We start from the raw sequence: 27,050 nt of genomic DNA on the forward strand, positions 1-27,050 counted from the left end.
GGCATGATAATAAAAAAAGATAAATCTGCTAGAAACCATGCCAGAGGCAAGTGGAAATACAATCAAATCAGTGCCTGTAAAACCCACCTTCTGAAGACAATTTGCTCTGTTTCCAAGCAAAAGACTGTAATTATCTTCTCAAATACCTACAGCAGGCTGTTAAGTTTAATGAATTTCACTGTTTGCAAAAGAGTTAACTGCATCACAGCCCCTGTTAGAAAGAAATAACAATCTCTTGAAATATCCCTTAAAAAGTTGTAATGTCTAGGAATAACCTGGTAGCCCTCCGGCTCACTAAGACCCCTACCAAAGGCTCAACTTGAACATCACTATGAATACATGGCAGCTTGCTTGGTAACCAACCATACATAGCAGACAGATATTTCAGCATGTCATGATATGCTAGAGCTGACTATCCCACTGCATACTAGAATAATCTTGGGGGTTTAAAAAAAAAAAAAAAAAACCAAAAAAAAAAAACAACCAGCCCAGAATGGTGCTGCTTTGCATTTTATGTATCAGCTTTCATCCGAGGATCATAAATCCTTTCTTTGTCCAAGAACCATTTTTCTAGCCTCATATGCATAAGGTGGATATCCTTTCTTTATCACAATTTTACAACCCTGAAAAGTAAAGACTGACTTGTTCAAAGTCACTCAAGCAGTAAAACCAAAACCATTTTCCAAAATCCAGACCATCATCCTGTTGTCAAAATTAAGCCAGCCTTGTTTCGGCTGGTGCGAAACAAGAGACAGACTGGCTGCTACTTTTTCCAGCTCAGTGGACAAAGCTTTCCCTTTAAGTGTGTTACAACATCGGAGCCAGCGGAGCCAAAAAACTGCCTAACACAAAATGAACCACATTCAGACTTTCACTGCCCAAGTGTTGCACAAAGCCTCCATCTCAGAAAGACGACTGGCACACGTTCAAAGTGATGAGTAAACCTATCTCCTTCAATATGCCATTTCTGATACAGCGTGAGGGACAAACAAAACCCTTTGTGCTTATGAGGGAGCGAGTTTGGGTTTGAGCAACTCGCACTTCAGCTTACCTACCTCAACTGGCTAATTGAACTTTACAAGGTTAAATCAAAGAAACCCTTTAGGAAATAAGACAGTGTCAGGAGCATTCTCTTTTCCAGAAAAATTACCAAAAAATGCATAAGAGGCCAAATTAGGAATTGTTAGTTGTCTGGCTCCAGGAAGCTGGTTAACTTTTAACCCTGAGGCCAGACCTCAGGCTCAACCCATTGGGTCTGAGATGAAGAATTCACAGCCACCTGAGAAATAACTCAGGGATGCACCCAAAAAACAGATACACATTCCTTCCCAAGTCCATGCTTGGCAACAACTCCATGGATCTTATTCACAATGTTTACACAACAAATCAGTTTAGCTGAGCCCAGTCACATTTTCTGTGTTCTTCCATGTACTTTAGATAAATTGACAATGGGCTCTAAATGGCAAATTGTCCTGAGAGACAATGAGCACATACCAAGCATCCAGGCTTCATACATACACTTCTCCAGTGAAGACTCTTTAACTGCACATAAGCATTTCCAAGATGTCAATATCAATCAAAAGGAAGAGTTTTCAAAATTGTTTATTTTTCCTCAAAATAATCAGCATGACATTTTTAAACTAGAGATACAGTTCAGCACTAGGGAAACATGGTTTGGGTCTTTTGTTACCAAATTGTTAGCTATTTTTGTGTTATCAAGTATTTGTAGTGAAGGTAAAGCACCATTTTTCACATCCACCCCAATGTACTTCAAGTGCATTTGGATAGATTTCTCCAACAAAATAATGGTTGGTATGCAGGAGGTTTTTTTTCAACAAATAATTTAAGAAAATGATCAATTTTTCTGCCAACAGAAATGTTGGCTGCCCACGTTTTAAAAAGGCTATATCTTACCCCTACTAAGCTTCTACTGTAACCAACCATATTCATGGTTTATAAAAACAAAACAAAGCTACTACCACACAAATTTTTCTCTTGTTTGAACATTTTCTCACTTTTCTCTTGAAGGAAACCTGATGTGTTCAGGCTATGAGAAAGGAAGTTCAGCTGGTATTTATTTCCACAACAATCTTTAGCTTCCTTTGGAACTCAAGTTCCTGTTGTGAAACTCCTCATCCTTCAAAGCACAGAGGCTCCAGAGGCCATGCTATCTGACTGCCTAGAAAAAGCAAGGTGATGTGGCTTTGAAGGGGCTACAGCAGGTACTGGAAGCAGCCCCTCAGCCATACCATCAATACACTCCACATATGGTGAATTATTTTGAGAATAATTCAAGCAGGATTTTGCTGCAGCTGACTGCTTCCAGTTTGCCAGTCAATTCCCTTTGAAACAAGCTGAGGCACCACAGGCTACACCACCTCATGCTCCAAAAAATGGCCCTGCAGAGTGACAGAGTTAGCAGCTGATGAGCTGTTATGATTCAAGGTGCAGTATTTCTGCAGAGAAATAGCTGTAGCACTGCCAGCACTGAAGCTTCCCAAAGCTAGGAAGTGGGGCTCACAGCAGGAACACAGGAAAGGGACAAGATCTGATCTAACTATCAAACATGATACTTTTAAACTTCTAACTTCTAAACAAGACAATTTATGAAATGCCTTGGCATCCCATCCAAACCTAAACCGTTGTTTGTTTATATAATCCATATCCACATGAGAGCTGAAAGCTATTTAAATGCCTACCAGTTTGGTGCAGACAGAACTGACTCAAGTTAAGCAGCTTCCAGGATGTGTCAAATAATGTTGGAAACAAGAATACAAGAGGCCAGCATTTGTCAGTTAGCAAGCTGACACAGGAATGCATTTGTGATAGTTACTCAACACATGATTGTTTAATTTGGTTTTTTGTAAGCATCTAATTTGGGTCTCTGTAAGCAGGAACTTTCAAAAAACAACAAGGAAAAACCCACAAAACACCAAACCAAATCCCCAAAACTAGAAAAAAAACCCAAACAAACTGCAATGAAAAGCACACTACACTAGCTTTCTGCTGATATTAAAATTACAGACATCTGAAAATAATGCTCCTTTAAAAATCACAACAGACAAGTGCAAAGAAGTTTTCAAATAGCAACAGGAGTATGTATTGTACTCTCTCTTCCTCATTGTTTCTGACTGCACTTCCTACAAAAATAACATTAGCCTTCATAATCAAAAACCACATTTTTCTGTAGCATAAAGGAACATGAAGACAACTCTTTTAAAATTATCATGATCTAAGTACAGGCTAAAAAATACTGACTATTTTAAAACAAAAATAGTAGGTAGAAACTAATTGTGTTAGTTATTGCATTGAAAATATTTCAGGTGTCTATGCTTTTTCTTTAGAACTTATTTTACAGTAAATACTTTCTCCATTCTTATATAAATTTAAATGTAACACACTAAAAACCTCCTAATATACATGTGGTGCTTTATGGAAAAGTTCTCAGCAAATTACAGAAACAGGTGCTTCTAGTCCTTTGGCTTCCTAATCAGTATCCAAACTCAAAAAGTCACCAGAGTGTAATGGTAAAAAATTACAGACCTACTAGATTTAAATAATTCCCATGTTCATTTCCCACATTACTGGGAACATCAAAATGTCCCTGTGAAAGAATCAAATGAGAGGAAGCTGAGGGCTACACCAGCAGACCACTGCTGCCAAATCTAGGCCGGGGTTTTTATCCAAATGATTTGATGGTGAACAGTGTTACGTGCTTTCTCTGAAGGACAGGTCATAAATACTCAAGCTGAAAACAAAAAAGAAAACTCAACAAACAAACAAACCAAAAACCAAAGAAACAAAAAACCCCCGACTAAACAAAAAACAACAAACCTCATGTCAAGAGCTGTGTCTTGCTTTGAGTGGAGCCCACTCCTAAAAGAGGCCAACTACTCCAGCACCTCCCTGGTGAACTGGAACCTCCCTGGTTCCATGAGGGCATAAGCAGCAGGTGCTGTAACAGCACTGGGAATTCTGTTACCTGAGAGTAGTGCAGTCCTTTTTTTTTTAATGATTAGCAAAAGGAAACAAGTTAACCTATGATGAAGTTATAACTCACCTGTATGTGACAGAAACACAGTGATGTATTTTGTGATCACTGAAAGAAACCTTAGCAGTCTGGGGTTCTGTTTGTATTCAAGGGGCCATTGGCCAAGCACTCTCCCAACCTGTGCCAGCCCAGTCAGTCTGCAGCTCTCCTGGATGAATCCTCACACACCCAACAAATAAAAGCACCAAAATAGTGTAGCCACTTGCCAGATTGCCACAAGAACAGAAGTACAGCAGGTGGCCATCCACAACTCCAAATTAAATCACATGCTGCTCAGAACTTTATACCAATCCCTGTGTAGTGTTGTATCTGTTTAATGTTATTCTTCATCCTCAATTTTCAAAATTAAAAGAAAATGGGTTTTAGTGACACACAAACCATGGCAGGAGACAATGATCCAAATGGCCTCATTCAGCACTCAATAAAACAGAGAACAACTATGGCATCTTTCCCCCCTCCATTCTCCATTTTTTTTTTTCCCTTTCAATATTTATTAAGTAAACCAGTGCTTATCTGGGCTAAATCCCCAGGCTCAGGGAAACACCAGGTGGTAGACTGGGGTATTTTTTCTAGCAACAGATGGCTCGAACATTTTACGACAAACGGACACAGGACTATTGCTCGCCAGCCCATCTTTCAGTCACTTCTTTATGTAACAGCAGCGACTCGCCCGGGGAGCTCAAGCAGCTGCTCACCTGCACCAGGGCCCCCTGGAAGCAGCCAGGGCTGTGGGAGCCTCCCTGCTGCTCCCTGCCTGCTGCTCAGGTGACACCGCAGCAGGAGAAACACTGGGCACCGGGAGAAAACCCAGTGCTTGCCACCTCAGACAAGAAACTTGGGCAACGCTGGTCCTAGAGAAAAGCCACCAAGTGCAGCCTGTGACTCTCACGTTAAAATGTATTATTTCTCAATAATTTTTACTTGCTCATTGTCTTATCTGCCCATGCCCAAAGAAATTGCAAGCAGCTACCTTCAGCCTTAAATAGGAAAGGAATTTACTGCCTTCCACACTTTGCTGTGTACCATAAAGAAAGGTCACTTAGTTCACCTGAAGTGAAGAAAAACATTCCGTCATTACCAGCTATGCCGGTCTGAATAAACAGAAGGAGAGAAAAGACCAGAAAAAGCAGCACTGAATACTCCATTAATTCAATTCACTTCTCACTGGTAATTTAATTCCAGTAGGTTTGTACCTGAAATGCATACTGTAATGCTCCCTCTCTAGTCATTCAAGGAGGATGGGGACAGCACAGAAGCTACCCCTCTAGGCACTACTACACTTCACATGCCCACTTCTCCCTCCAGGACTTCTCAGACAGGGACATGGGAAAAACATCTGCCAGTCTCATGCTGGCATTATCTTGAAATCTGAAATATCATTTGCATTTATTTGGCAAAGGTTAATAGTATGCTTGTAATATTTTTAGTGATATAACATTGCTAAACTGATGTGACAGAAGTAAGATATGCCTAAAAATAATTTCAACCCCCAGTACTGTCTGCTCTGGGATTTTGTTTTCTTGATTGCATTTATTTATTTACTTATTTTTAAATAAAGGACATCACCATTTACAGAAGGAAAAAGGCTATGAACTAAAAAGTTTATAGCCTAGGAGAAAGGGCTAAAGGATAGAAAATCAGAGGCAGAAGCCTAAATTTTTACAGCCCTAAAAACATATTAAGGGTTTGGTGGTGCTTTTTTTCCTAAAATATATTTAGTAAGCTGAGACTGAACAAAACTTATGTTACGTGCAGAAGCATTAAAATTACATAGAGCTACAAGTCATGTGAAAAAGAACATTGCTACTCAAATTTTGCATTAGTTTTGATGTCTTCAGTCTGTGTCTTTCCTCTTGCAATACTATTAAATTCCATTCTGCTTACTGCAGTAGTTACCCGCTCTCAGTCGAGGAGGCATCAGCTCAGAAGGAGAATTAAGAACAGTTGCATAATCTGCTTGATATTTAATAAACAGAAGTGTATAATACATAAATACTGTTGGAATAATGAATCAGCCTACTAAATCAGATTATATTCTTCAATTCCTCATTGATTTGAGTTCAAATATTTATCAATGTTTCAACTGTTATTCAAATAAGAAATTCAGATCCCGGTTCTGATATCCAGGCCCATGCCACAGCATTTTTAGCACTGCAGTATAATAAAATGGAACATTATAAAATGTTTGTTACATGAAGACACTACCACACTACTCTGATCATATACACAAGAAAAGTTCAAATAAGACCATTCAATTCAAATAGCACTCCTCTTTCTTCAAGAAAAAAAAAAAGCCCAGAAAATACCCACTTGTTTCCTCTTGTCAAGAAAGAAATATCTCCATGTTTCATTAGTACATCCAGGTTATCCAGTACCTTCCTGGCAAATAGGAGAAATTGTATAAAACATAAAATAGTCTGTGAAACTAGGGATGCAATAGGCATGTGGAACTAAATGACCATATTTCTGCAGCCCTAATTATGCACCCTAGAGAAGTCCTAGTCTAACGTCCACAACCCCCAGTGTGGGTAAAGCAAGGAGGACCTAACAACAATGCAAGGAAGATGCTTTGAGGGCACATTGCCTTCCTGAACGTTTAGGACCCACCCTTATAATGAATGCTGAGGTCGTAGGAGGGAGGAAACAATCGTGTGCTCACACCTTCCAGTAATAACCAGCGCATCCCAACTTCACTGCTTTGACAAACTTGACAAAAACCAGAAAGGTACCACCCCTGTGAAGCCAACACTAACACTCAGCTGCAATGCATTTACACACTGGCCAGGGATAGTACACAGCATTTATCAAACCTTAGCTGCAGCAGGCCAGTGATGCAATTCTTGCACTTCTTAAGCCACAGCAGGAGTCATTCTTCCCCAGGGCCGCTAGTCAAAGTATTGAAAGCAAGACAAAATTCCAGTGGAAACTGCATATGCATTAGTGCTTATTCCATGTAGGTTTTTTCAGTCCTATATTGAGGTGGGGTGGTTTTGCAATTCCTTAGCTAGTCTCCTTGGCCAAAAAAATCAGCCCTTTTGCTCCCAGTGACCAGCCAGCCTACCTATTATATGGTATTTAATGTGGTGTTATACATGCTACACTACAATGTAGTTTTCCAAGGAAAACAAATACTTGGAGTAGTGAAGGATTCAGATTGCAGCAAACAGAGTAAGCAAACATTGTGTTTGCACACCTGTGCAGCTTCAGCCCAACGTTGCCTTTTATCACCTGCAGCTGTTGGGCCAGACAGGCACTAATTCGACAAAAAGCAGGAGGACACTTACAAGACACAGGGCTTAAAACTGCTCATCCAGATTGTACTTTGAGGTGCATGCCAATATCCTTCTTTGATCCTTTAGAGTCACTGTTAACTGTACACTGCAGATATATTTTAGTAAGTGGTACAAAGGCCCAGGGACACTACACGAAAGCACTGCCATGTGCAAAGATATGAAGGGGAGAAAAGCGAGAAATACGGTCATATCTTTACCAGTATTATCCAGACAGAAAAAAGCAAGAGCCTGTCTTACATGCTCTCTACTCTTGTCAAGTGACTCATATCCCTGCACCTCTCAGAGAGGCTTATGTGTAGCTCATTAAATACCTGCCCACTCCAAAGTGGGCCTGGGGCGCAGCTGCAGGCTGATGGTGCTTACAAGGAAATGGAGGTGGGAGCCCAGCTTTTAGTTTTGAGCCACAGGTCAAGGCTCACAGGATTTTTAAATCATTAAATGCATGTCAGATCAGATCAGCCACCTGTCCTTGTGGGCTGGATACACAAATACACTCCAACTTTTTTCTGTTTGAGACATATTTTTAAGCACCAAAAAATGGCAAAGGAACAGACAAAAATCTAAGCTGTTCTTGAGTAAGTCCCTAGTCAGACATCAATCCATAATAAAGGCTTCAGCACCAATAGCTGACTATATTCCAGGCACACAGGAGCTTCCCTTGAGACAAAAGAGAGGATGCCACAATCCTTGACTCAGAAAAGATAAGCAAATGGTTATCATAAAATGCACCAACTTCATGGACTATGACAATTCATTTCTGCTAACATTTCAGGAAACAAATTCACTAGCCACAGAGGCAGAAACAAGCTTATAAAAAGTTCAAGATGTATTGAGTATTTTAGAATAGTTCACTTGGAAGGGACCTGCAATGTCCAACTTGTCATCTAGTCCAACTGCCCTCCTCTGGACCTATCACTACCTCTTCCCAAAATCAAGATGGCCAGAACTACCCATTCAAGGTACAAAAATCATAAATCAATAAATTGAAAAATTATTCTCTGAAATTCCTGCTTTAAGGATTAAGCAATTTCATTTTAGAAACTGTACTTTTAGGAAGACAATGCCTGTAAACAGTTAAGAATTATCTTGTTTACTCTTCTACTTTTTTTCCATCGTGATTCCTAGCCAACATTACAGGCATGGTACTCTGGCCTTACACAATAATGAGCCCATTTAAAAGTGTATGTGCCCCTATCTTGCTGCTTCTTTTCTTAGGAAAATTATAAAGACTGTATTTACAAATATCTGGACTTTTGAACAAAAACAAGGGAACAGCAGTGTTCCAGACTAGCTGTGCAAGCAAACAACAAGCTTGTCACTGAGAAAAGTTTTATTTGTAAGAATATTGTTTTGCAGCTCTTTTTGGCTCTGCTCTTTGACACTAATGTTGTTTTCTGAAGATGCCAAAAGAAAACACCCCCACCCCCAGTCAACTAAGCTCTTTCCAAAACAAAACAAAAAAATCACTTGAAATGATATATACATACACACACTCCAGAGCTAAACTGGCCCAGTCTCCTGCCCTCAAAAACCAAGGTTCTGTTACATGTGCCTTGCATAAGACAAGATAGTTGTCTTCATCAACAAGAGAGCTGTATAGGACTATAGGAAAACTATGGTCAGATGGGACCTCTAGAGTCCCCATTAACTTCCCATCTAGTTCCAACACCTGCTTAAAACTGGGCTAATTCCAGAATTCAATAATGAAACCCAAAATTGTCCAGCTGAGCTTTGAGCAGATCTGATGTGACAGATCAAGAACTCCATGTGTGTCCCTCCTGAAGCTGTGTGCTCATCAAACAGGATGACATGCCTGACAGAGATGGTCCCGTTCTCTGGTCTCAGGATGGAGACTCACAAAGGCCTCACCAGGAAACCTGTTCCTTGTACTTTATTCCCTCTTGCCACGACCAATTTTTTCTTTGTAACCAGCCAGAATTGCAATAAAATCATTACTCCTGTTATTCCCATTACTACACCAAGGTCTTGCTGCTAAGAGCACTGCTTCCAGTCCTATCACTGGCCTCCTCTGAGAAAATTCAGGTTCTACTTTCTCTGTAGCTACAAAATGAGGCAGTTGAAAGCAGCATGATATCTTATCTCCAGGTCATTGATACCCCTTTTATCTTCAGAAGTCCTGTGCTGGGCAGTTTTCCAGCCCCATTCTCCCAAGTGGTAAACAAGAGTAATCCTTTTCACCAGTTTGTTGGCTATATTCTTGCTGATGCAGCCAAGACCTTGGCCTTTAGCATTACAAGGGCACAGAGTTGACTCATCCTAGAGTCCACAAGTTTACTTTTCTTTAAAAAAAACCAAAACCAAACAAAAACAAAACACTCACAAACCACCCACGCCAAAAAAACCAAATCAACCACAAACACAACCCACACATGAAGCTGCTCCCAGCCCATACTGTTATGTAGAGGCTGTTCTAATCAAGGCACACATGTCTTCACTGAACCCCAGGAGGTTCTGTTTGCCCATTCCTCCTGCTTGCTGAGCTCCCACATAATCACGGCTGCTGTGCTATCAAACACTCTCCCCCCTTTGGTGTCATCCACAGACCTGGTATGGATGAGCTTCATCCCATCATCCACATAATGAAAAGAGCACTGAGTAAGATGAACACCCGAGAAGCCCCAGTGATACATGCATAATTGCCATGCACCTGCAAAGAATTGCTTGGAATGTCCAGGTTGTCACTATTACGTAAAAAATGAGCAAACAGAATACACTTTACAGTACATTGTATATCTTTGTTTAAGCACACAGAGTTAGAGGGTCTTTTACTGTTACAGGTATGAAACACTAAGACCAGATGATTATTATGGTAAATTCTCTGTGTGTAAAACAAGTAGCAAACAGCCAAACATGAAGTGCTCAATATCATTATTCAAAATTAATAATCAACTGCTATTTTTCATCTGTGTAACCAAAAATTGTGAATTGGTGCACTGAAATTGCCAGGATACAGGCAGGGCTGCCTATTACTACTATAACACAAGAATGGTGTGCACAGTCTTAAGACAAGGAATGAAGAGAGAAAAAAGCCTCACCCATATCTAATAAAAGTATGGTCCAAGACCCAGATAAACTTGGCGCTGAAATACTAAAGCTTTGTAAATTGGCACAATTTTGGCCCTCCTTTGAGTTCTTTAACACAACAATTGTAGAAGTCAACCAAGAATTATGAGATTGGGAGGGATGGGGCTTTACACCTCACTTCATTGCATTGAGGCACTGAGCAACAGCAGCAACGCAGAGCAGCACTGCAGCATCCCTGAATTGCGTGAACATATTGAAACACAACATCCCCATCCTACGTGTAAAGAAAAGACAGTAATCTAACTTAAAACAGCAAGAAGAAACAGAGGATGTAAGTGCCAGCAGTCACAGAGGCCCGTGGCTGCACAGAACAGCAGGAGCACAAGCTTCTGTGCTTCTCTGTAAGTGTACACAGAGCTTTTTGCATCTCTCCAACTCTCAGTTTAACAAGATTAGCACAAAAACAAACACTAGGCAAGCAAGCCTTTTACCTGCGGTAAAAAGACACTGGCTTTTTGTTAGCATGAAGCAAATTCAAGATCCTTCAAAACAGGTTAGCAGAGACAAAGAAATTTCTCATGTGTTTCTGTTTTTCTTTTAAAATGATAATAAACAATACAATTCAGTCTTAAAAACTTGACTGGATTTGGCTGTAAGCTCTGGCATACACAAGAGCAGAAAAACCTTGATGTTATTGGAATTGCAGTGGGACTCTAGTAAACCAGTTTGGTTTTCTACCTCTGCTACCAACGTCCTGTGAGAACCTTGTCAGTTCTTCCAATGCCTTCATTCTCTTAAAACAAAACTGATTGTATTTTCCTTCCTCACATACTAGATTAATTTCATTAATATTTCTTAGATGCTGATTATACAAAATGCAATTAAGTACATAATTAATACATCGTATAGTTTTCTTTCTTGAGCTCTCATGTAGTTCTCTCAGTGTCCTCATTCCTAAAACTCACACTAGCTTCATCTACTCCATGGAAGATGCTCCAAGATGCCTACCAAACAAAGCTACAGCCAGGCATCAGAATACTTGCAATATCACAGTTTTGAACATTTCCCTTGTTCCCAAATAACCTATAGTTGGGTCACTTACAGCTAAAAACCCTTTAAAGAGCACAGCTTCCCTTTTTCTCACCTCCTGACACAAAAGTTGAAACCCAGTTTTCCTTTTTCTTGTCCACCCTAGAAGTCAAGCTTTACAAGAAACTTGACATGGAGAGCCAATATTTATTGGGCCACTTCTCTTTATGGATCCAGGTTTTCTCAGACTACATAACTCATGTTTCATTGCTTACTACAGTACTGTAATTTTACATAGGAAGGAAAGAAAGAAAACAAGCCCTGTGGAGGAAGGGGGACTAACAGTTTATTTCCATGCTAAACCTTGATGTGGGTTACTACTGCCTTGTTTAGTATAAGCAAGTACAACAGATTTATCAATTTCCCTTTTTTGTTTCCTTAAACAATGAAAAGTACAAGCATCCTCCAATTACCTCCTTACCAAGGAAATTAGTTACGCAAGAAGCTTAATAACAAAATGAATTAGGATAAAGCTAAAGCTGCTACAAACACATGACTTAACTAAGGAATCCTGGAGGGAATTCAATTTTCATTCCATCACCTGTAAATTATTACCAGTCCCACCATTTTAAGTTTTAGATTTTCTCTTGGTACTAATGGGTTACTCCAACTGACACAGAAGCTTCTGGAAATCACAAAAAAAAAAAAAAAAAACAAAAACAAAAAAAAAAAAAAAAACAAAAAAAAAAAACAACACCCACCTTTCTATCTTTAAAAACCTCATCAATTACGGCTCAGTTAAACCATGAACAGCATTCAAATTCCAGTATTTGCACCTTTTTTTAACCCCTCCAGATTTTGAAGTGCTCAATAATGGATTTCTAGTAATAGAAGAGCCACGTGGCTCATTAATTTCAGCAAAACAGGGGTACCAACTGAAGCCTACAAAGAAGTGTTAGGGTGTAATTCTCTTATTTCTGTTTCATGGGAGTGGAGAAAACCTTTCCTAACATGACTCACAAGTGTGGAGAGTGGCTACACCTCTGACCTGAAGACATAACCGAGGCAGGGTCCACGAGGGGAGAGGATTCCTGCTGTTACATGACAGCTGGAAAAACACTTTGAGCCACATTCAACGCCAGTTACAGCCAGGCTTCCCTACCTCCCACCTGAGTGCAAACTCCCTTCCTGACTAATCGGGCTCTTCTCTCCTGTGCAAACACCACACCTATATCCCATGGTTTCCACACAACAAAACACATCTCAACTACGTGCACCAAAAGCTCTGCTTCCTCAACGTGCTTAGCCCAGGTACCTGCATATACCCACACTCTGGGCTTGGCAGCTGCTGTACAGCTTGTGTTTAGGGTTTTTTGCTTTAGAACAGCAATTATTTTCAGTATTTGACAGGTGCAAAGCTAAAAAAAAGCCTTTGTTTCACCTGGTCTGCAGATAGTTAGCTCCCACTGTTTAAACTTTAACTTGTGAAAGGTGAGACTGATTTTTCTTTCATTGTTCAAGCTCAGTGAGCCTTCCACACCGACATGCAACTGAAGCAGAAAAAGCCCAAAACATATTAAATGTTGTCCTTACAAATACTGAGGTAAGTGTATCAAGTAATAGTTATTTCTTCTGATTAAAGCTAGGCCATTACTATCCTCTCCATTTGCTAAGTGGCAGTGATAAATGACTGGCAGTGTTTCTCAATTTCATACTTTAAAATAATGTGACTGTTTTAAAAGTTCAAGGAACACCCAGAATCCATTGCACTTTCTTTAACCATTTTATAATCTTCAAGGAACAAAAAAACTAGCTTTACAGACACATTTCAAGCCACTGTGGCTATAACTGGTCCTGAGCAATACCAACTGGCCAGCCTATTCATTAGTTATAATGAAACACTATTTTAAAATGCCATTTGTAGAGCTTTAACTATTCCACTCAGTTATGAAACTGCCCCAGAAAGCAGAGTTATTTCCTCAAGAAACCATTACCATTTGGTAAACAAAGCTAACTACACTTCCACCTGAAAGAACACATACAACCCCCACTATCTCCCTCCACCTCCTGTCCAACCTTTGGATTCACAGGTCACTGGAGTGTGGATGTGAAGCAGGAGAGGCCAAAGAGGCTCGGACATCTCTGCATCTCCTGGCATTCTTACTTGTAAAAATATAATTATTCTATTAGTGGTCATTTTAAAACAATTTTAGGATTACCCAACTCAAATCAAGTACTACTCAGCTGCTGTCTTCTTCAGATTGCTTACAAACAGTATTCTACCAGTTGGCCAATACCTTATTTTTCAGCTCAAAACCCCTCCCCTCCAGTAGACTGTAATTTCTAAAGTATCTAATTGGTTCTGGAAACTCCAGCATAAAATCCTAACTCAGAACTGTGAAATTACAGCTCTCTTTCCAGAATAAGACTAAAGACCCAGTAGCGGCTGACTGCACTGCCAGGTAGGGCAGCTTTCCCTCCAAACACAGCTCCAGGATTCAGCAGGCTGCATCCCAACCACTGAGCCTCTGCTGCCTCTGCTTTCAGGGATTCACATCTGTTCAAGCAGCAGCTAAACTGCACAGCACAAATTCAGGACAGAGGTGAACCAGGGAGTGCTGCTGGGGGCAACAGTGACCAACTTGGCACCTGGAAAAGGCATTCCAGTGAGCGCAGCATTATGTAACAAATTGCTGTTGGGGTTTTTGCTGACTTAGGAAACAATGCACACAAAATTGTGGGCAAAACACACTATTTAGGTTGCAAAGTCAAAGACTTAAAATGCAAAAGTGTCAGAAGTGAGGCTGCTCCCACACATTAATACTTCCTCCTGGTGCACTTGTAACACAATTATTTACACAGGCTCATAAATTTCCTCAGGACTCTCATCTCACCCCATGCTGGATAAGATCAATTTCCACTGTTTGTGTAATGAGGGCAACTGTACTTTCTGTGATCTTTTCAACAGTCATGGAAAACACAATTTACTGGTCTCCAGAAGGAGGAAACATGGTGTCCTAGTGAAGAGCCCTGATTATCCTCAAAAAAACCCCTATCCCCCAAAAACAACAACAACCAAACAACAAAACCAGAAACCCAGTCCCAAGCCAGTTTTGAAGGGTATTCCTGCTCCAGAATTCATTTATACTTGCAAATTGTACCTATGTTCCTTTTAGAACACACTACCCTTGGTGCAGCCTGTCTGACTTGCACAGGCAGCTTTCACTAAGAGGCACCAGGCATGGAAAGTCACAGCTACAGCTTAAGGCTCAGAAGCATGAAACCTGTGGGAGTCACATATCAGATGACTAAGCCTGGGGACACATTTGACCCTACTTCCATTTGCTGTTTCCAAACACTAAGAAACAAGGAATACCATGAAGTTCTGACCACAAAGTATAGTGTGAAAATAAATTAAACCATTTGTGTAAAGCACTTGCATATTACAGGGATGGAAAGTAAGGAAACAAAACATAAGAACATTAAAAATCATGCCCTCTGCAAGAGTTTTCAAGTTTTAAAAATAATTAGATACTAGTAAATAGCAACTGAGAATATGCCATGGAAGTTGCACCACAGCACTGAAACTGGAAGTAACCTTTAGCAAATTTCACCAAGTAAGGATAGTCACAAGGTACAAAAACAAGTCTGCATAGCTGTTCTTCATACTGATCTTAATTTCTGCCTGCTTGATTCTGGAAAATGAGTAATACACCTTATAGCTGTATATCTGCAGCTATGAGAAAAAGGAATTGTCACCAATACAGACCGAAGGCTGCAGATACAGCTACTGACCAAAGCTTTGGGTCTGAAATTATAAAACAGGTTTCTAGTTATGACACCTACAGAGTGACCTCAGTCCTTCACTTTACACACTTTCATTCCCTTTATTGTGTTTTATAGAAGCCTAAAGAACAGCTTGAAAGAATGGAAGAAAATTGACTACAGAAAATTTTCCTCTGCTAAGTCTGATGTAGGTGCAGCAACAGGTCTTAAACCATCAGAAATGTTTTCACTGAGCCAGAGGCAGGGTAGTTTTCAGCTCAAAAGACTCCAGGCGAAAGGGTGGTGCAACAGTAGAACACAATTACTTTGGTTTGGTTTTTTTCTCTCCCCCTAAGTCAATCTGTGTCTAACAAAGCAGCCATTCACATTCCTATTTTAAATTTACTCCCTTGTTTTTCTGTATTTTTAAATGCTGAGTTTTATGTTAGCACAGCTCCCCAATGATGTAACAGAAGACATGAAATACAAAGAGAGAAGAAACACTTTTATTAAAATGTTTGTCCACGCTTGATTTTCTAAAACTGTTAGATATATAGATACTAGATAATTTACATATTAGAAATCTAGTAAAAACCTGTCTCAATGCATTTTATGGGAAGAGTTACAAGGAAAATCACTTACTCCCAACTAGAAGCATTTGTGGTCACACACACACAAAATATATTTTACCAATATATTATATCAAAAGTAAAAACCGGTTATTATTCTGACATCCATCATATCTGAAGAAACTTATCCTCAAAGAATGTGTAGAAGTTTACAGATTTACCATATTCCATGTAAAGCAAAAGCCATCCTTCTCTAAGCCCATCATACACAAAAAATTTACCAAGAAAATTGTGCAATTACTAACAAGACAGAGCAAACAACATGAGATTTAGATTTCTAAGAAAATCTAAAACTTGCCTAAATAATTGGTACAATAGAAGAAACTATCACAATTTCTTTAGTATTTCTGTTAAAACACGTTTCATGGTTGCCATTTACAAAAATTAATTCAGTGTCAGTAACGAACATCACAGACAATGGAGACCTGACATTTTTACATAAATACTGGAATCACCTGACATCCATCACCTTGGCATGAGATAAACATTGATGAACCAGGGTGCCTGCTTCACTGTCCACAAACCAACAAAAAATTTCTGCTTTTAATTAGACAGGACAGTTTAAGGCTAATTTTGCCTGTGTTTCTGAATTACTAACAGTCACGGGAACTTAGGAGTTAAGGAACAGAAGGTTTGTTAAGTCTGCATCTTTTGAGGAAATTTTACCTTGAGACCAGAAATGAAGTTGTTAAGTACATCAGCAATTTACCCTGAAATTACTTTATGTCAGAAAAGAAGGTTGTATCAAAGATACCAGGCCTCTCTAGAAGTGACTGAATGGGGATTTTTTAGTGTCTTGCTTCCAGTCTTTACTAAGGAACATCTGTAAGCTATCTGGGATTCCTTTGTATAAGTGAGCAAACAGGATGGAACAGCTCAGTGCCAGGAAGTTTCATTAGCAGTTTTCAAGTATTAACATCAAACATAAGATCAACACAGAGTAACAACTTCAATTCAACATTAGGGCATAGGTGTAGTACTTCCCAGTGGACTTTGTATACACCTTATCAGTATTCCTTCCCCTTCAGAAAATATATTTCCTTCACAAAATATATTCTGAATACATTTTCAATTGAGAGTAAAACAAAGATGCAAATTTCATGACTCCCAAGGCAGTAACCCCTAACAACAAAAAATCATGCATCTGTTTATGGGAAAATATTTTGAGTATGAATTTGACCTGCAATTTATGTTTCACACATGACTTCTCTGGAAATTGCCATAACAAAGTGCTAATTGTAACTGCTGGCACAGCTACCCATGTTTCCTACTGCTGTGGCTTTTATCACCCCAATATCTCCTTTTGCAAGGCTACCAGGTAAGTAGTCTGAAAGGTGCAGTGGGAAGGTCCTTGGTCTCTTCAGTAGTAACTCCTTAGAGTCAGAGTTAGCCACATAACTTCCACAGAATAAAGACTGCTCTATCCATAAGAAAGTGGAAGCCAGACACAACCACTCTGCTTAAGAATGTAATGCCTTAATCCTTCCCAATGATACCACTTTTGATAAAAAAGTAAAATTTTGCTCTCAAAGCGATGTATAACAATATCCTTAGGTGATACAAAGCTAGCACATAACCAGAAGCCTTTATTGAGATACATATAAACCCCCAGAGACATTCTTTTTTATATTACATATAAAAACAGGTTTAAGTAATATACAAGCCTGCAGTGCTTGATGCAGCAGTGTTTATTCTAATTGCAATGTTACAAGTACAGAAGAACTTGGAGATTGGAACTAGGTGATCTTGAAGGTCCCTTCCAACCCATGCCATTCATGATTCATTCTAGGAAGGAGGTGGTTTGTTTGTTGTTTGGGTTTTTTTGGGTTCTCCACCCACAACTGCCAAACGCTGTATTTCTCTGCAGACAACTATGGACATTATGAATGCACAGATGCTTACGTGCAGAGGGAGTAAAGCAACAAATAAATTCTGCTTAAATTACATGAGGAACTATTATTTTTGCACACGCAATATCACCAAGGAAGTTGGGATAACCTACAGCAGTGAAGAGGGACTATTTGTGTTAACCATTGCTTGGCTGTGGGGGACTGCTCAGAACACAACCAACTCTGATAAGAAAAACAGACAAGAGACCTTAGGAATTACTGATCCATACTTGTATGTTCCAGTTGTACTTAGTTAACTTCTCAACCCGCATGGATGGTGACATCCCTGTACAAAATAATTCAACATAATTATATCAAATAGATACCAAAAACTATAAAGAAACATTTTTGGCTTAAGTTAATTTAAAAGAAATATTTAAACAGTTTCAGGAATTTAATTAAAGCAGTTTGTTTAAACACAGTAGAGAAAGCAATGGTCCTATGCTATTTTTGAGTGTTTTCTTGCTCTCCATCTATGATACAAATTCCTTACAATCCAGATTTAATATAAGCCTTCCTAATACCTGGGTTCATCTTGTAAAGCCTTGGGATTCCTAGGAGACAAAGTACCAAAAACACTGTTAAGGTATTGAATAAGGCACAGCTGCCTTTGAGCTACCTATGTTCTCAGCTCTCCTTCCAATCTTAAGGACAGGTTATACAGGATGACAGAGAGCAATGGCCTTGCAGAACAGCTCAGTAAGAGAGGTCCAGAAGCAGGGCTGTTCATCTGTGGGCATGGAGAGCTGTTCCAACTGAAGATGGCTGCTTTATACCCACACCTGTCTCAGAGTTCTTGGATAGTTAACTGAAATATATAAATACCAGCAAAATAGTTTTTACTTCTGGTGTAACTCGAATTCAGCAACCCCAGCTAATAATATATCTTCCCACCCCCTCCTGCAGGGATATCCTGGAAAACAGCCCTACTTCTGAATATGCAGCTATGAAACAGTAAGAGTTTTTCCAAAATATAATCCATTTTCTCCAGATCTTTCATCAGTTTTTGTTGCACTATTATTACAGCACTGTGCCATCAATTCCTATGTGGAATCCAATGTAGTAGTCAAAGATACAGTGAAATCACTTATCTAATAAAAGGTTCTGCAAATAGACTCAATTTGGATTTCAGGTTCCAATTCCAAGACTTCCCTGTGTCTTAAAAGCAAACACCAAGAGACACACACTACAACTCTAACAAATCAGCTTGTAATAGCTACTAGCCATGCTCACCTCTTGTATGCATTCACACAGTAATATATATTTTTCCTCAGAAATGCAAACTGAATCCCTGTGCAGCTGAATAAATGATGGCTGGGGTAATGGTTCAGTGTGTCCACATAACTGCTATAGATGTGTCCTTATAAAAAAACTAAGCTAACCAAAGGACAAACAACAACAACACAGTCCAATTTTACTGTGGGTCAGTAACATAACCTCTAATTACACAACTTCAGATCTCAATGCTTAGAAAAAGGTAACCTTGTTAAAACATACTGCAAACACCTCATTATCATTCAAGTCAAAGTAAGAAAAAATATTCTTATTGAAAAGATTTACCTCTTCCTATTATAAACATATCAAAATTAGAAACCAAGAAAAAAAGCATTGCAAATCAGCACTGGAGAAACAACAACAACAACAACAACAACAAAAAAAAAAAAAAAAAACCTCAAACAGTGATGTAATTATTTTCTAACTCTATTTCAAACCTCAAATCCTCAGGATAGTAGGTAAAGATTAACCAAAGAGCACCAAGGCTGCAAACAGAAACAATTGCATGTCCCTGTCAGGAAAAACAAAGGTGGGAAAGAAAGATGTAGCATCACCATCACTAAGTCACATGAAGCATATTTTGAGAAGACAGAATTAAGCTGCTCCCTCTCTCCACCCTGCTACCTGCCATCTGCCCAAGAGGCCACAAAGCAAAGCCACATCTTTGGCAAGGGGTGAAGCTGGTAGCAGCTGCGTCACCACAACAGCTCCAGCAGGGAGCAGGGGAAAGAGAAAAAAATAGGGCAACTCTGTGTTCTCTTCACATGGAAATATTGCACCAAGCAGTGATTCCCAGCTGGAAACCTCGTTATGTAAGCAATATCATTTAGAACATTAGAGGAAGTCAGTTACAGCCCATTCTCCTCAATCCAAACATACTCCCTGACCATTTTCTTAGAACATGACAATGTCATCTTACCATGTGGTTTCTGAGCAATAGTCACAAGAAATTCAAGATCAACTCACTGCATCTCAACCACAGCATCACTGAAGAATCATAACAACAGAGTGCGCAATACCTGGCTTATTATCATTAAATGTCCTTCCTGCAATAATTCTAATATGTTAGGCAGCATTTCACAATAGCTTAACTTAAAAATTTTGCAACAAGCATGCTTAACTGGTGTCTTTTGTGAAATACAAATGGAAACCACAAAACCAAGAGCATGCACTGCTTGATGTAAAAACTGTGAACTGTTGACTTAAAAAACATGTTGCTCAAGAGATATTTTAACACTGCATTATGCCATTAACACTGAAAACCAGTGTATTTCAAATGCGAAGCAAATAATCCCTTGCCTCGTGAGAGGAAGCCAAGAGGGATTTGGGGGTGCTGCAGAATAAAACACTGAATTTCAGCCATCAATGTGCTCTTGCAGCCCAGAAAGCCAATTGTATCCTGGCCTGCATCCAAAGCAGCGTGGCCAGCAGGGTGAGGGAGGGGATTCTGCCCCTCTGCTCTGCTCTGGTGAGACCCCACCTGCAGTGCTGGATGCCAGCACAGGAAGGTCCCTGACCTTTTGGAGCAAGTTCAGAGAAGGCAACAAAGACGATCAGAGGTCTGGAGCACCTCTCCTCTAAGGAGAGGCTGAGAGAGTTGGGGTTGTTCAGCCTGAAGGGAATAAGGCTCCAAAAAGGACTTTCAGCATGTAATGAGGGATTATAAGATGGGGACAGACTCTGTAGTAGGACCTGTTGCAATAGGACACAGGGTAATAGTTTTAAACTAAAGAGATTGTCTAGAAAGATGGTGGAAGATCCATCCCTGGAAACATTTAAGGCCAGGCTGGACAGGACTCTGATCTAATTTAAGACGCTCCTGTTCATTGCAGGAGGTTGGACAAGATGACCTTTAAAGGTCCCTTCCAACCCAGACCATTCTGTGATAGTGAATCCTACAAAGTTACCACATCCTGAAGCTCCAAGTTTACCATACATTGAATTTATATTAGTTCAGGACTAAATTAGAAGCAACTCTGCTGAGCCATAAAGGGAAGGTCAAAACAAAGCCTGTGCAAAACCACATTTGACCTGTTTTCTATAATGCTTGAGTATATATGTGTTACATCCATGTATACATAAACAGTCATAAATGAACATAAACAATTATAAATGAAATTACAAGCTACAGGACCAAAAGAGGTCACATAATTTTCATATGTATAAAAACAAAAGAACCATAGTTTCCACTTCTTGTGTAAAAGTTCATCCATTTCAAAAATCCTTCTATTTTTGGTCTTTTCCTTTGAACAGCTTAAATCTTTTTGCTGGTTCAGTCCAGCACAGTTAATATAACTAAGCTAGCAAATGTGTCCAACACTGGCTAAACAAGAGAACTCCTACTAAGAGCAAGAAAAACAATGTGAAAAAAAGAAATACCTGAAAGAATAATTTCAAGTTCAAATATTAAGTATTAAAAAGGCAGTATTTAAAGCTAAGAGCAATCTGAAGTAAAAATCCCATTTCCTGCAGCTTTCCTTGTATAAGAAGTTTTACAATCTGGATTCAGGATTCTAATTAAACATGGTATTCTTTTCTGAAAGAATGTGAAAGAAAATTCTTCATTGTATTTAGGATATATCCATAATTATATCTTTTCTGTCTCTAAATAACATTTTTCACTCATCTTCATTTTTTGGAGTTGCAGGTATCAATTTGACAGCTCCACAAAGTAAATGTTCCTATTTAATGACTGGTACAAGGAAAAGCATAGAAACTAGACATCTATTGTGGAAATGGGCTACATTAAAAAAGCACAGGGAGAGACAAAATAAAAACTGGAGACATATAAAGTATTTAGGAAAAAAAAATCCATGCTATACAATTGGATTGAGGTAATCACAGACTCCTTCTACAATGAGTTCTGCTGTATTTTAGACAATTTTACTTAACACTGTACTTTTGTGAAAAAAGAGCCTCTGCCTCTTCACTACTGAGTTTCCCTTGAGGTTATGCTAATAAAATATAATAGACCCAAGGAAAACAATAGGGTTTTTTTCCTACTTGGAGTAAACACATATAAAATTTCTTGGTGAGTATCTGCATTATGTTGGTAGCTGGAGCCACTAACAAACATCAGTTTCCATTGTGCTTGGAGCTGTAAAACCAATACATGCAAAAAGCTGACTATTTATCCTGTTAAAAGTTACCAGACATTATCTCTTAGGAAAGTTTCAAATTCAAGCACATACTTGGAATGAAACAATTCTGTGGTCAACTGTGTCTGGGTGTTAGCCTATGTTTCTGCCTTTTTTTTTTTTTTTCATTGAAAGCTAAAAAGAAAACTTTTCAAGTAAAGAAAAAAAATTGGATAAAAAGTTAAATTCAAGAGAAACAGTTGTCTATGCTCATGTCCCTCCCAAGAGTGGTGCACTAAGGGTCAAGTCAGAAGCTGAGGTGTACAATGCCAAACATGAACTGCTGTGCTGCACTGGTAGTATCCCAACTTGCCTTGACTAAATATGCCACAACAGACACAGGAATTACAATGGAACTCAGCGTAAAAAGCAAGAGCTTTGTTGAATACAGAAGAAAGAAAAAAAACACCAACATTATTTTTGCTCTTTGTGGGTTAGCATCTAACAACCATGAGAAAAATGCTTTCAGAAATATAAGAGAAAATGCTTTTGACACTCAAACTCACCTGAACAAGCAAGCATTATCTGTTTTAGGACAAACACCCATAAAGCATAAGTAGATAATCTTTTGAATCAAAAACAAATAAAATCATACTTGTCAGTAAGGACAAGTTTAGATCATGTTGATTTTTGCATTAGTCCTGCTACAACAAGTTTCTGCATGTTTTCCTATGCTCCCTTGCTAAGAAAAGTCAGGCCTGCTAGGACAACAGCCAACATGCAGCTAATTAGATAAATAGTCAAAGCTACCAACCACCTGCTTCCAGCACTCAAATCATTAACCTTTTCTGCTCAATCCATCTATTTGAAATGGTAAAACAAAACACCTGTTAAGATAAGGGGACACATAATATGCAAAGCAGTAATTCTGTAAAGCTCATATTACCCATTCAAAAACCAGCTAACAATTTATATTATTGAATCATCCTTCATCATTCTACTGTATTTCATATATTCTGGTCTACTAGTTAAAAGCTCAAAGAGCAAGGGGGGAAAGGAAAACAAACAAAGCCAATAAAACATTCTGTTCTTTTTCACCTCTTATGACTGTACTTTCTGTATGCAAACAACCCAGTCCAAGCAGAGGTCTGTCCTCATCCTGTCCCACATTATTCCAATGGACATCAATTAATACTACATCCTCTCTCAGTAATGCTGTTGCTTATTTGAGGCAAATCTAAAATCTCTTAGTATCTCCTGCGCTTTTTAATGGTGGAGAAAGTCATTTGGTTACTTCTCAATAACATAAAGAAACAAGAAATTTCCCAACAGATGGGAGGTGAATGTCACATGGCAGAAGCAGCAAGGATTCCCACTGCATATCCCCAAATTAATTGCAACACAAAGTTCAGCTTCAGTAGTCCACTACTGGGCACAGTCTGGTTGGGTAAGTCATAAATATCGTTCCAAGGACAAGAAAATATACACAGCCTACTGTTTGAAGCAATAAAGAAACACACGACAATGTCTCAGACTGCTGCTGTTTCCAGCAGTTGTCCACTATCTTACCACTGTTTGAATCACAAGCTCCTCAGGAGTTGTCACCAGCTCTTTGCTTTGGCAAACTCCATAGGGGTATTTTCCACCTGAAGGCATGCTGACTTACAAACTGTTAATATTCTGATTCCATTCACATTCCTTAAATTCACACACACAATGGTGGATTTTATTCTTTTGCATACCACAACCCAAATGAGACTTTTAAAGTTTTTATTTAATAGCATATTTTTGAACAGTGAACAGAAAACCCTCCAATCCAGCAAGGACTAACTAAAGGTTAAGGTGCTAATCTGAAGTGTGAGTTAAATCAAGGAAGGAACTTGGTCATGAGAAATCATTGTCCCCATCCTGCTAAAAGAGGCAAGATATTGCAAATAGATTTCAGCATGTTTTTTATGTACATGCCCATAATAGGAAACCAAGCATAGTTTTGTTCAAATGTCTTCAATCCCTCAAAAAGCCTCTTCTTAAAAGCCCTTGATTAAGCAACAAAACAAACCCAAAACTTCTGACCCAAAACAGTGCCTGACTGTTTCTGCTGTATCTGTCCCTGGTCTGGGCAAAGAGGGGGTCACCAGCACTAAGAGCCCAAGAGAACACCCCATCCTCAAGGCAAGCATATGGCACAACAGCATGACAAACACTAGGAAAGCCCAATTCTTACTTTTGCTAATTTCATTAACTCTGTCTGGAGAGATTTCCTAAAATTATGCATTCTGACGAAGTCTGAGAGGAGGGGAAAGAACAGTTCTGGTTTTTAACTAGAGATGGATATTAGTAAAAGGTTCTTCACTCAGAGGGTGCTTGGGCACTGGTACAGGCTTCCCAGGAGAGTGGTCACAGCACTAAGCCTGACGGAGTTCAAGAAACATTTGGAGAAAGCTCTCAGGCACATGGTGTGATTTTTGGAGTGTCCTGTGCAGGGCCAGGATTCGATGATCCTTATGGGTCCATTCCAGCTCTGGATATTCTACAGTCCTATGATACCTGTGTCCCCATTTTTGGTTGACAAGGAGAAAGGTGAAAGCATTAGTTCATGAACTATCAGGAGAGCTATACTTTTTAAATCAGAAGTCTTCCTTGTTTACCCATATCACTGAAGTGTAATGGTTGATTGCACTTGTTTGCAAAGGAAAGTGTATCTTGTATGTTTAGCAATGAACTTAACTGATTTCAATATCTGTAAACACTGTCTGTGAAGCACCAGTGCTCCTGGAGCCTACATAGCTGGGGACCTGTAACTACAGCCTCAACAAAAAGTTCAAATACAGTTACATGAAGTCATGAACTAGAGTTGGCCTCTCATGTCCTGGCCATATTTTCTTCTATAAAATTGCAATCAAACATACATCTGTCCCCAATGATCTGGCTCAAGACATAAAGAGTATCTAAAGCTAATTAGCCCACTAAAGCAGCTGAGGCCTAATCATCACTGCAGTAACATCTCAAAGCATCAATATCATGTCGTACTTAAAGCAGTCCCAAATGTGTTCCTGTCAGAATAGAAAAGACTTCTAGAATCACATTTAGAAGTTGGTTTTAACAGGTTCTGTTCCTGTACTTTTTTTAAAACCTTTTAAAATAATAAACTAAAGTGCACACAAGTTTATAACCCAGGCTTTTACAAATCTCTGCAAAATGTGGCCATGTAACACATGCATTCACAAGCAGTTAATAATCCTTTTATCTTCTAAATATTATGCAATGGAAAGCACTCAGTTCTATATGGTGTGCTTTTTCTGTGTTTTATAGCATCACGTCAACCAGCTTTTAACATTCTTTTTTACAGCAGACATGAGTGCAAGAAAAAGAACACACTGAAGTGCAGCTAAAAATCTTCCACTAACAAAGATAATTTAAATCACAGAATTCTTAACCAACAGGTATGTCTTCCATCAGCTTAAGACACTAAAAGCATGGTTGACAATATTCAGTATGTGTAAAAAAAAAAGAAAAAGTACTTACTAGATTGGTAAGGTTTTAAATAAAGACTTCAGTTTAACAACATTTTTATTCTAGGCCTACAAAACCCTTCTGCAGCATTTGGAAGCCATAGAGCACTTGGAGTCAGCTATGCTCCTTGGTAAAGCTTGACCAAATATATAAATGTGAAACTGGTATTGCTTAAGCTGAGAAACTAACTAGTACAATGAACATTTTTAAAAATCATTGTTTTTTAATATGGATGGGCACAGCTGTATTAAAAAACCCCTCTCAAATCCTAAAGTAGAAAACTTTTCATGAAATTTTTGCCAGGAAAACCCAGAAGCTCAAAAAAAAAATCTGGTGAACATAAGATAAATATTCAGTGTTTTCAACTAATTAATTTGTACACATTACATCAAAGATGAGAGCACTTCCTAAAAAAAATTATTTTTTTTACAAAACAGAATGAGATCCAAAACTAATGTTAAAGTTAATTTTGGCTACTGGTGTGTGATTGCTGAGATTTTAATAGATCACCTACATCTGTAAACATAAAAATGTTGTGCCTAAATCTATTCCAATCAAGGTTTATATGAAGCAACTTCAGCAGTCACTTAAGCTTCTCAAGTTGTTCTTAGAAAAGAATTGTGATTTTAAATTCTAGCTAATTGACTTACAGCCTCCACTCAAAACCAAGTAACTTCTATTGGCTGGGCAAGGAATGCCTCTCACTGTGAATATGGCATAAATCTTGAATACAAGCACTTTGCCAATCTGTAGGTGTGTGAGCCTTTCATCCTGGCAAAAGGCAACGTTTTCACCAACATGATCTAGACTAGTTTAGAGAGTCTGAGCAAGGAGTACTATTGGCAGCAGTCTTAGGGGAAAAAGAAATCAAGTGTCCAACTTCCTCCCACCCAATGAAGTCTGTTTTGCAGGCATTTTTACTTCAGAGAATCCAGGCCTTCCTCAGATTTCTTCAATACACGTGGGGAACAGCAGTACCCCTAGCTACATTTCTCAGTACTGCCCCGTTATCTTAAGTACTCCAACACAATCACCCAAAGTCATGGCAACACATATTTCTGTGAAATGCAACAAACAGCCGGGCTGTGACACTCAGCTCAGAAACTCCCACCTGGGGAAAGTGATCTTCTCATGCTAGCAGGATGTATAAAATAAAGAACTTGGAAATACTTATGTTTACTCTCCTGGAAGTACATCACAGCTTAGATTGTATTTCATGAACAGTATAAACAACTGAAATCACAGTCTACTTCTACACTGGGAATGTATTAGGAACAGCAAAAGGATTAATGCTGCGTTAAAGAAAGTCGTAACTCTGCATAGTGTGCAATTTTTCATTTTGCTCAATTTCAAAACACATCATATAAATTACATTCATAAAAATCTTCTTCCAGGGTTATTTTCATTTGCAAAGATTTCAAGCAGCAGAAAATTATTCTTTGAACAAGCTTTTGTATTTCTTAAAGAATAACCTCCTTCTGTAC

The 27,050-nt window shown here is 38.9% G+C and overlaps 1 protein-coding gene across 6 annotated transcripts in view; it reads right to left on the reverse strand.

Annotated features, from left to right (window-relative positions):
- The window catches only part of CDKAL1 (CDK5 regulatory subunit associated protein 1 like 1), a 378,983-nt gene that overhangs the window by 281,333 nt on the left and 70,600 nt on the right, over positions 1-27,050 (reverse strand). The window contains exon 1 of one of the 6 annotated variants that reach the window (XM_064422812.1): positions 22,620-22,732. The exons of the other annotated variants lie outside the window; for them this stretch is intronic. Within the exon in view, the coding sequence (XP_064278882.1) occupies positions 22,620-22,660 (41 nt within the window). The 5' untranslated portion in view covers positions 22,661-22,732. Of the gene's footprint in view, positions 1-22,619; positions 22,733-27,050 lie in introns of those variants that run through there. 6 annotated transcript variants of the gene reach the window in all.

This window comes from Passer domesticus, chromosome 1 (genome assembly GCF_036417665.1).
Source record: "Passer domesticus isolate bPasDom1 chromosome 1, bPasDom1.hap1, whole genome shotgun sequence".
Classification (NCBI taxonomy): domain Eukaryota; kingdom Metazoa; phylum Chordata; class Aves; order Passeriformes; family Passeridae; genus Passer; species Passer domesticus.